The sequence below is a fragment of the Chaetodon auriga genome, chromosome 3 (assembly GCF_051107435.1).
Source record: "Chaetodon auriga isolate fChaAug3 chromosome 3, fChaAug3.hap1, whole genome shotgun sequence".
Classification (NCBI taxonomy): Eukaryota; Metazoa; Chordata; class Actinopteri; order Chaetodontiformes; family Chaetodontidae; genus Chaetodon; species Chaetodon auriga.
In genome coordinates, this window is record NC_135076.1 from 3,151,356 (window position 1) to 3,163,317 (window position 11,962).

Here is an 11,962-nt window from a genome sequence, read left to right on the forward strand (position 1 = left end):
TTTGATAATATTTTTCATTTGTAGATGGAAAAGATTAAAAAAAACATTTTTAAATACATTATTCATTATCCAGTCATTCATACTTGCTCAGTGAAGATTCGTGGGAACATTCATTCATTCATAAATTTATTTAGATTTGTATTTGATCCTTATTGAAGATTTAAAAGATAAAATGTCATAAAAGTCATTCTTTCAGAGTATTTCATTATTTACTGTTGCCTTTTATTAATCATCAAAGAAAACCTTCATTAAGGTTTTTTGAAACCAGCCACAGCCATGCAAAAATCTGATATATAACCACATTTAACTTAGAGCATTTGTCTTAATTTATGTCTTTCCCCATTATTCAAAATGCATAAGTTAAGTAAAATATGAAAGATATACACATATAATAAGTGCACACATATATATATTTTTTAAATTAAAGACAGAGATATGTGGTATGGATGTACCCCCCCCCCCATTTTCAACTATTTAGCAAGTGCAAATTGCATTTGAACCTTCATTATCCTGTGAGCTACATAGTTGTAATTCACATTGTCCACACTTATATCAAATAAAGTACATAGATTGCATTTTAATGTTACAAGATATTAAAACCACATACTATGTGCATCAATTGTAATTATAATTACAATTAAACTGTCAACTTACATCTTGAAAATACATCTTGAACATAACAGTATAACATGTACAAATGATATCTGTGCAGCATTCAGCAAGTTTTTTTTGTCATATCTATCTCGTCTGATATTACAGGAACTCTTTGATTTGCCGTAACTCACATGTGGAATGTCGCACCCAAAACAACAGTACAGCACTTGGAATTCCAGCACTGCTAACACCAAGGCTGGATTACCAGCTGGGTAATACCGGCAAATGGTACCCCAGACCCTTAGGGATTCATTGTTTGACAATTAGTTTTTAGTTTTAATTAATGCAAATTAGTTTAATAATTCTGTGTGTACCAATACAGCTCAATTTAACTGAAATGATGGGAGGCTTAAAACATCACATGCATTATACCTGATATTGAAAACTAATATCTAGTTTAAGATGGTTCTTAACTTCAGTGTGCTGTATATCGCATATGCACTGAGCATTTTACTAAATAAATGTGTCACAAATTACGAAAAAAATGGATCCAGCACGCAAAAATAATTTTTTGGCCCCCTAATGAGTTGATCTGGGCCTGCAAGTGAAACTGATGCAAACTTTTATTGGCTGCTTGTGCATATTTACTTCCCTCAAACCAAGCTGCAGATGTAAATGACCTCAGCTGCAGTTCATGTGATTTGTGCTGCTAAATAAAACCTGATAATGTGTCTTTTAGAAATTCTTTTTGTGCACATCTTAAAAGCAAGGGAGCTACAACGAAAGTGTTCATTGCTGCTGAACTTAAAATACCGGTTGAAGAGAAGACCTGTACTGGACTGCAATACTGGATATATGTGAGGAAATATTAGTGAAATACCCCAATGTAAAACAAAAAAGATCAGTGGTCTCCTGGAGTTGTGAAAAATGAATTTTGTATTTTATGAGTATTGTTGACTGATTAAATCATAACACACTAAACTGTGCCTGCTTTAAACCATTAAGATTCAGGAAAAATACATACTCGAGCAAGAAGCCTCTGAAGGAAAATGGTAAAATCATGTGGAGAATAAACAGCTTTTTACAGTGCTTGTTTTATGGTGCTCTACATATAGCTCTGCATAAAGTAACTTTATAATGCATATTTCAATTTATTCATCCGTCCATCTCTCACTGTTTCTCCTCCCTACGGTCTCCTTTCCTTTGTTTGCATCTGTTGAAACAGTGCTGCAGATTTTGTACCTACTTCTCCCTGACGTTGAATTTTAGATGCAATTTCCACTGCAGCAAAGGTCCCATGGTCAATGATAAATATACTCTGGATGCACTAACAATTTGGATATATTTACATTCTCTCCTCCAAATGGGGACACCCTTAAAATACATATTGCATGAGCACAAACACAGTTTTTAGCAATGCCAATTTTGTTTTTCTTCCATTTTACGGCAAAAGGCCCTGTCTCTCAGTTAGTATGGACAAACGCAATCTGACTATTTCGCACTGAGAGAAGGGCCCCATCTTAGCAAATAGTAATTATTCCCTTAGTCTGGTTATATATTGAAGAAGTTTGCATTTCTTTACCTTCTTCTGTAATTTGTTTGTGTTTCCTGTGTCAGTCTACAGGAGGTCAGTCTCCTTCAGAGTGGACTGTTGATCAGCAGTCTTGACATCAGTGCTGTGTTTCCTTTCTAGTCATACAGAGGACAACACTTCCTCTGATACCTCCCTCTCTCTGTCCTTCCTCTCAGCTCTCTCCATATCCATGACAGTGAAGAGAGGCTCCTGGGCTGTGACTGAGTCCTGTCGGTGTTTAGTGGAAGTGAAGGGTGTCTTGATGAAGGCGTCAGAGTAACGTTTCTTCAGCTCAGAGTTTGGACAGAACAGGTATTCATACAGGGCTGCAGCCAGAGCCCCACCCAGAGATGGACCCACCCAGTACACCTAACACACACACACACACACACACACACACAGAGAGAGAGAGAGAGAGAGAGAGAGAGAGAGAGAGAAAGAGAGAGGAAATACACATAACACTGAAATCCTGAATCCAAACAGTTGATTCATTGCAAAAATGGATCATGATGTATGGAAGGTGTTTATAGAGATTATCTTTTGCCATTTCCAAAATATCTGTGGCAGTAATTATATACAAAAAGAACCACATTATTTACAAAGAAAACTAATAAGAGGAAAATAGATCACAATCGCAGTCCCTGGTGTTTCCATGTTTAAAAAATTGCAATAGTGCCCTCTGCGGTGCACCATGGAGAAAATACAAAGTGCAATAATATGTACCTTTAAAATGGAGAAAACTCAATGCAGCAATACATGCTCTACATGTTGAAACAATTTTATTGTTAACCAGGGTTTGGAACTGTTTCACTGTAAATGCATCAGAACTTTCTGTGCACTGGTGGCCCAAAGCATGCAGATAGCTTGGCTGTACTTAGGTGCAGATAAAGTCAGCATGCTAACATACTCACAATGACCATGTGAACATGCTGATATTAAGAAGGTATAATGAGACTGATGGAAATGTCATTTTGCACACCTGTGAAGCTGTGACATTGGCTCCATCTACCACTATCTTGGCAGTGCCTGAGTCCACCAAACTCCCGGCCAATCAAAAAAATGGGCAAAGAGATGGAGCTGAGGCAGGCCAAGTTATGCATAACTTTCAGCCTTGATATAATTTGAGTGAATGAGTTATACAAAAATTCATCCCATGTACAATTGTCATGAACAAGGAAATTAGATATGAAGACCAAAACCAAGTTTGGCAATTTAATACAGGGATCCGCAGAGACTGACCCCTGTTTTAAATGTTAATGGTTGGAGCCAGCTTCAATAGCCATTTGAAGAACTACAGTTTTGGCACTACTTCATTGGCTTCGTTTTTCAGCCCTGGAGGTTGCTGCTTAGGTTTGTTGGTATTTGGCCGTAAAACTTATTTATTAGACAAAGTGAAATTTTGGTGTAAGTGAAAAATGAGAGAATCACTAGAGTTATAAGGATTTGTTCTCTGGGAACCATGAGTGTATATACAAATATTCTTAGAAATCCAGCCAATAGTCATAAGATATTTTCATTTGGACCAAAGTGGTGGGGTGACTGACATTCCCTCGAGCTATGCTGCCAGCATGGCTAAAAAGAATCAAAATCAAAATAAGAAGAGACGAACGACTTTAGTTTCATGGCAATAAACTGGAGTTGACAGCTGAATTGACAAAACAAATGAAAAGCAGATAAAGTCAGACAACAAAGAAATCGTAACAGAGAAGTTACTTGATTCAAATATTACAGCTACATTAGAAATGACATAAAATAAGGAAAAGTAAAGTCATTTAAAATATATAAAGTTGTAAAATATGTAAAGGACCAATAATAACATAGAGTCTGTCATGTAGCTCAAGGCCCACTAACTAAACCTGAGCAACAGCAGTGATATTCAATACACCCACAGCCAGAAAATGACTTCCATGTTCATGATGCCATACCTGCAGAAGCAGGTGCATTATAACTGAGAGGGCACAGGAAATGAAAGAGACAGAGAAAATGTCTACCGAGATAACTTTGAAGCCCACGTGAAAAGATGGAAGAAGCAGAAAGAATATCAAAGCTTCTCCAAGGAGATGAGACTACTACAATCAAAGATCAAAATCGAAACAAGAAATGACATCAAAGCTGAGAGAACACACAAAGCCACACAACACTAATGAGATGTCAGGATACCACTGCCGAAGAGTGGCAAGTCAGCTCAGATGTTCTCTGCTGGTTGTTGAATATGATTCAAAAAGAGTTGATTCTCTGCTTTGTTATTGGGGAAAAAATAAAAACCCAAAGGCTGTTTAACGAAGCAGAAAGACAACTGAGACCAAACAACAAGTTGATATTGAACAACTCTGCAATAACTGTGAAACTGCACTGAACAGCTATCTAACATCTAATCAACATTCCCATGTGGAGAATCAGCTGTAAGAACAGCATTATGTGAAGTATATTTCCTGAAAAGGTAAAAACTGAATGAGACCTTAGAAGTTAAGTTACTACAACCCCTAAATAATGAGATAATGAACTATAATAAAGCTTAGTTACCCAGTGGTTTTCCCAGCACCATGTGACCATGGCTGGGCCAAAGGATCGGGCAGGGTTCATACTGGCTCCAGTGTAGGGAATCTGAGGGAAGAATCACAGCCAAGATCATACAGACCTTATGATCACAACAGGCATGGAAGAAGAAAGACAGTGAGACACTCATTACATAATGGAATGTTGAAACAAGTCCTCCAAACTAAATGAAAGAGTACATTATTTGTAATTGCTTTCCAAATGATACAAATAAGCGTTTCCTGATCTAACGCAAATATTAGCAGGATGACATAATTTGCCACTGCCTTCTCAAATCATTAGACAGTATTGTTCTGTTTCTCTAAGGGAATTCTGACTCATCTTTGATGCTGCCCCCACAGGTGCAGTTTCACTTTTCAGAGGTTCAAAGGAAAATGACAATTCCCCTTAACTGTTAGAGGCAACTCAAACAGCTGCTGAGAATTTTTTTTTTTTTCACCCATACTAAAAACAAAAATAAGCCATTGTAATACACCCTCTTGTCATATTGGTACAGTTTTAGTGGAGATATAGAGTTTGGCAGCTTTTTCTAAACTAACGAATCAAAGAGATCTCCTTGAAAATGCTTCAAAGGTTTTATCCAACCAATCACTGTTTACCGAAACTTTAGAAAGACATTAATGTAAGTTGTACTTTTTATGGGGAGCTGACGAGATATGCGGTGATTTATCTTGGTCCATCACGTGTACAAAAAAGTCTGATAGCTCTGAGAGTGCAGTACCCTTTGTGTCAGTGGTGAATGGATACTCAACCCTCTCAACCTGTCTTTATAGGCTATTATCTACAGCATTTCTGTGTACATCACAGCTGGACCAGTGTTGGATACTTACAGCAAACAGGTGACCAACACACACAGACAAGCCAATAGCCAATGCAGATGAACCCTTCAGGTCAGTGCGTTTGGGGTCACAGGTAGCAAATACAGTGAAGACCAACTGAAAGGTGATGAAGAGTTCTATGACCAGAGCATTTCCCATGGAGATGCTTGTATTTACCTGTGTGGGAAACACAACAGCAGTGTAGAAATACATCACCAGATAATAAACAGCCTTTAACTCCTTGTGTTAAGAAGTTATCTGTATCTGGATATAATACATGCGGAACACATTGCAATCCATTCAATTCAGCAGGACCATGTCTAGAGCAGTTTGTGTGGTTAGATTTCATGTGTGAATGCAAAATGTATACTCTAAGACCTTAACCTCAAGAAAAAAAATTCAGCCAACACATTGAAAGGTCACCTAACTCCACTCCTGAAGAGGATATTGATGTTGTAATAATCAGAAAATAAAAGATAGCACCCATGTCAGAATTAGGTATGTACAGTAATTATTGTATTACCACTGGAAAAGTAATTCTAAAATCAGTCTGATATTATTTCAACCTGTGGGATGTTAAGAGGTTAGTAACTTTTTAAATGATCCATTAGCATATACATTTATATTATATCATAATATACTGTATACAATATTATGATAAGCATTATTACTTCTGGTGCCGTCTAATCTCACTATGTACATCAACTTTTGTGTGGACAATGTTGTTTCTGCCCGAACTGTAACCTGTTTTCCCAACAACAATGCCTGGATTATCAGGGCATCAAGGCCCTCCTGCATGGAGCATGGAGGTGCTCAAGGTGTAAACTGAGCAGCTGTGTGGAGTCCTGCAGTATATCTTCAACCTAAGCCTGAGACAGGAAATGGTGTCCACACTGTCGAAGATGTCCTGCCTGTTTCCGGTACCCAAGAATATCCACCCCAAAGTATCACATGACTGCAGACCTGTGACCCTGACTTGATGAAGACCATTGATATTCTCCCCCTTCAGACTCATGGTCAGAGCACTACCCCCCTGCAGTTTACCTACCAGAACATCAGGGAAGAACATCAAAGTAGATGATGCTATCATTTACCTGCTACACCAGACTTTTTTGGTGAGAATAACAGTGTGGATCATCTTCTTTGATTCATGTTCTTTCTCTGCTGCTTTTAACACTACACAGCTTCTGCTTTTGTGAGACAAGCTCAGAGCCATGCAGGTGAACACTCTACTTGTGTCCTGGAATAATGGATTACTGAATGGCAGGTCACAGTTTGTAAGACAGGAACTGCATGTCAGGAACTGTGATGAGCAACACGGGGGCCCTCAAAAGGACTGCACTCCCCCCTTCCTGAAGTTGTAGCTGACTTCAACTACAACTGAGAGTTTGGTTTCCTGCAGATGTTCTCTACCAAATCTGTATCAGTGTACAACAGGAGGAGGAATACAGAAGTCTGGTGGATGACTTTGTTGGGTGGTGCAGATTGAGCGATCTGCAAGTGGACATAGCAAGACGAGGAGCTGATTGAGAACTGAGCCTCTTCTGACCCTTGTATCCATCCAGGGGGAGGGTGTCAACGTGGTTCACTGCTATAAATACCTTGAAATGCAACTGAACAACAGGCTGGAGTGGGCTCGGAACACAGGGGCCCTCTACAAGATGGGCCAGAACCAGCTCTACTTCCTGTGGATATTCAGAGGCTTCAATGTCTGAAACAAGATGGTGCAGATATTTACCAGTCTGTGGTGGTCAGCATTATCTTTTATGCTGCTATGTGCTGGGGCTGGAGCGTCAGGGCGATAGATGCTAACAAGCTCAACAACTCAGAGATGAATGAATTAGGTGACATTACTGTGAAATAAAAGGTGAACGGTTAATTGTTGGTTAATTGCTCATTGCTTTTACAAAATATAGACATACCATGGTGACCCCAATGCCACCCCTAACAGAGGCTGGGGTGACCCCGAACAAAATGGCAGCCCCCACTATGGCTCCTACACACTGGGCCAGCAGGTAGAAAACTGCTTTAGCCAGACTGAGCTTCCTGGTCACCACCATGGCTGCTGTGACTGCCGGGTTGATATGAGCACCACTGATGTGGCCGAAGCATTGTACCATGGTGGCAATACTCAGGCCAAAGCAGAGAGAGATGAGCAGCAGGTCAGGGGGATGGGGATCCTCCTCAATAGCCCCCCAGTTGATGGTTGAGCCAAGGCTGAGCAGGACAAAGAGCAGCATGGCGAAGAACTCAGCCCCCACACAGCGCCAGAACTCCTGAGTCCAGATACCCTTGAAAGCAGTCATGGCTTTGTCTCGAGTACAGCAAGACTGAGGCCAGAACTGACAGTGTGGTGTTTGGCAGGGGAAGCAACACCTCCTGCAATGGAAAATCAATAAGAAATGAAAGTACTGTAGAGAAGGGGTTTTAACCCGTCAGTGGAGAAATGACCATGATCATAACACCGAAAGTCAAGTTTGAAAGAGCATAAATGTGAAAGAGTGTTAGCTTTTTGGGACTCTTCCAAAGTACTCCAAATGACACATCAAATATGTTGTCAGCAGGATAACATCAACTGTCTGTACATTCACAACTGTCACTCATCAGTGTTGAAAAATAAATCTGTCTTATGATGTGACAAAGCTTGACTGTCAGCAGGAAACAGGAAACAAGCAGCTCTCTCATGTTAAATGATGTTTTGTGGACAGCCACCCTGACCTCCTCCCTCTGTGGCTCCATAATAACATCACGCTATCTCCTCTTTTGCTCCTGACAGACAGGAGTCATAACTCCTATGAGAGGCTTTTGTCACTCGCTGAAATGACTGATTCTGACATTTTTCTGTGGGAGGGCAGTCCTGTTGTCGTGGTGGGGAATATTTCTTGTCTTCAACAATTCTTAATCAATACACGGATTCCACAAATCAACTCTTCTATCTTGTTAATACAGTCACATTATGTTTGTAGTCAAGCCTTAATTCTCTCTCTCTCTCTCTTTTTTTTTAGTATGACTTCCAAAATAAGTGAAAAGAGTTTTGTCTAATCTCTGCTCAGTGGAGTAGCAGAGTATGAATGATGTCATGAAAGACAACAACAAAAGTAACACTGACTGAGTTCTTATCAGTTATTTTGTGGTAGTTAGATGAACTGCATTTGTGTGTGCTCATATTGTATGCACCACAAAAGAACAATACAAACTGAAATAACAGGGATTTCAAAGTGACACTTGGATTACCTACATAGTGCTTCTTTCTACACTTGTGCTTAATCAAGCAGTGATAAATGAGCTCTTATTGTAAATGAATACATTCAAAATGCTCAGAGTGGGAGAAACAGGTGGTCAATCCCTCAGCTCTGGCATAATCCAGCCTTTATCATAATCAAATAAATATGAAAACAAGGGAAGCATTCAGCAAAAATGTCTCATTCAGCTTGAAGTATTCCTCAAGTATAATTACACTGATTAGTTAATAACCCACATTTTCATTTATTTACTTATATTAATCCACATAAAATGTCACATCAATTATCAATCTTTGCTGCAAAACAAGGTCAGTATGTTTCGGTAATGACTGTGATAAAACACAGCACTTGGTTTACATCTATACATTTCATAATGTCTCTGATACAAATGATCCTATCTGCCTGTTTCATCAAGGACCATCTGACTCTTTAGATGTAGATTATAGTGCTTTCTTTGTGCTTTGATTCAACTGGGAACAATGTCATACCATCACAAGTGAAAGAATTTCTACCATGTGGGCCCCTTGCCGCTTTATAGAGCATGCATGGGAGCACAAACATAATGCTGCTGCTACACTTCAAACTACAGTATATGTATAGTTTTATTTCCTAACTTTTCTTAGCAATTACACATTACCCTATTGTTCATATTTGTTCTTTCTATTATAAATCTAATGATATGCTCTAGACAAAACTAAATTATTATTATTATTGACAATTACAAGACTACTAACACTCGTCATAGTTGCAGTAGGAGGAGAACTAGTGGTAGCCAGAGTAGAAATAACAGCAGCAGGAGAAGCAGCAGGAACAATAGTACAGGTGGTCAGGTAACACAGCTTTATTATGACGTCAGTGCAGGCAGAGTTATATCCAAAAGGCCGGAGGACGTCATCATCTTAAAGTCAGTAAGTATCCTAATAGTCATGTGGGTTTATATATAATCCACCATAGCTGTTCCTTTACAGATGCAAGTTGTCAATATTACTGTAGGCCTCCGTTTAAAACGCACCATTTAAAATCCCAGAGAAAGTCAACTAAGGATTCAGCAAGACTACTTAAATCTATGGCAACTCATGGTCTAGCATTGTATATCCTATAGATCTACAGTTCTATAAAAGAATAAACCTGAGTTAGCAAATTACTTCCATTTACTGATGACTTCTTCCTCCTCCTGAGTAGCTGAAGAGCGCCAGTAGCAGCAGGCAGGGTTAGTATCAACAGTGACGGCGGTAACAGCAGCACTGTCGGGTTAACAGTCGCAGTAGCAGTGACCCGTGACTAGTCTGCTACATAGTCCGTGTTTTCTGATCGGTGATCAGTTTACTGCCGTGGATTTGCCCAGTACACCACAGTGTGACAAGATGACACTCCACGAAATCTAAACTCCAAAGCCAAGGTTACATTTAACGAACAGCAAATAAGAGTGAGCCATCGTTCTTCTCTCATTCATAGTCAAACACACAGTCCACTCGTTCCAAAAACTAGGAGGAAACACAAGGAAACACATCGCTTAGTGCTGTGTCACAGCTGTAACCTGTAACCTTCACTTTCCAGCTGCTGTGCGTCTTTACGCGTGTACTCACCTCAGGCGCTCCTGAGCCCCGCCGCTCTCCGTCATGACTCCACCCGCCTGGTGGATGATCCTGTCTTTTATAGCGGAGGTTTGTGCGTGTGTGCGTTTGTTTGTTTAAGGTTAGGGTCTGGTTCATTCTGTCTTGACCTGGATGGGACTGGATGAGAACAGAAACAGCGACACAAAACTAAGTCACCTCATGGATTTTTAGAATATGATGATAATATGATCATATCGGTCGAACACCATGCTAGTTTCATTTTTAGTTTTAGTTCCAACAAATAGTTGGCAGTCAGACCAGTGCAATAAGACGGTTTAGTCACTACTTAGTTGTGGGCATTTGTTATTATTTTGGCTTTAAAATGATGAATCCAATCATGAAAAACTGAAGCAATGAAGTCTGTCCCAGCTTGGAGCCCGAATTCTGTGGTGGCTCTTAAATTCAATTAAATTTCTGATGATTTTTAAAAACCTAATGTGATTCTATTCATTTTGGACACTGAATAAAATTAGAGAGTTCTTGGCACCACAATGCTTCAGTGTTACATTGGCTATAGAGAACATTCATAAAATGATTCGTAGAAGCACACACAGGCTCTGAGAGGAAGAGTTTGAGCAGTCTTTAGAGGGCCTGAGCAGCTCTGCAGGGACACCATGTATAACTGAATTTTTACCCACCGTATCTGACCAAAATGTACAAATGATATGAAATATAATAATAAGTGCTAAATATGTTTAGTTTTGAACATATCATGCAAAATGTTAACCACATGAATGAATGAATTAAATAAATATTAATGCTTTGCTCAGTGAGCTGGTGGCATTTCTGGCCCTCTAACTCAGGGTGTGTAAATGAGGAACTGTAGGTGCCACGTTGCCAAACTTCCTTTGGACAGACGTCTCTCTCTGTTCAGGGATCAATATGTGAAACTCCTCTCCCACTGAGCTTAAACTGGATCATTACTGGAATCATTTTTAATGACAGTTGAAACTGTTTGTACAGAGGGTTCAGTCAATCAAAAACCTTTCACTGACTTTTATGGGACTTATCAGTTTGCAGCATCATTGTTTTAGTATTATGCTGTTTTGAATGTGGTTTCCTGTGATTTGTGTGTTTTTATATAAAGGACCTGGATCAGGAACAATTTACAGTAGCTCAGGTTAGAGATGTGGTGTTGTGCGGCACTGGTTCATGTTATGTACTTGTCTCTACAAAAATGAACATTAAATTGATAAAAACAATGAATGTGTAAGAGGTGGGTGTGGAGCTGATGCAAATGGAAGAATTCTGGAAGTCCAGACAAATCTGAGAGAACTCAGCAGGTCATCCACTGCAACCTGCAGCTAATTTCAGTCAGAAACTGATCTCTGTGGGACTGAGTGAATGCCTCTGGCCTGTGTGCACAGGCACATCAATCTTATTTGGATTCACTGCAAATACTAGAAAGAGTCTCAGTGAGATGAATGTGATGTACCCCCTCTCAAACATGAAGCCACAGTGTGTAATAGTATTACTGTCAACTGGCAGGTGACACTGTGGGATTCCTGCTGCAGCACATGGAGCTAACAGAGTAATCAAGAATCAAGCATAAATGTGAGATCA

At 39.5% G+C, this 11,962-nt stretch overlaps 1 protein-coding gene across 1 annotated transcript; it reads right to left on the reverse strand.

The window, feature by feature from the left end:
• Positions 1-482: 482 nt before the first annotated feature.
• Positions 483-10,404, reverse strand: LOC143318716 (aquaporin-4-like). Its single transcript, XM_076727181.1, has 5 exons — positions 10,370-10,404; positions 7,464-7,920; positions 5,554-5,718; positions 4,691-4,771; positions 483-2,536 (listed from the first exon to the last, which is right to left on the reverse strand). Exons 1-5 carry the CDS (start codon positions 10,402-10,404, stop codon positions 2,288-2,290), a joined length of 987 nt encoding a protein of 328 aa, XP_076583296.1. The 3' UTR covers positions 483-2,287.
• Positions 10,405-11,962: the final 1,558 nt, after the last annotated feature.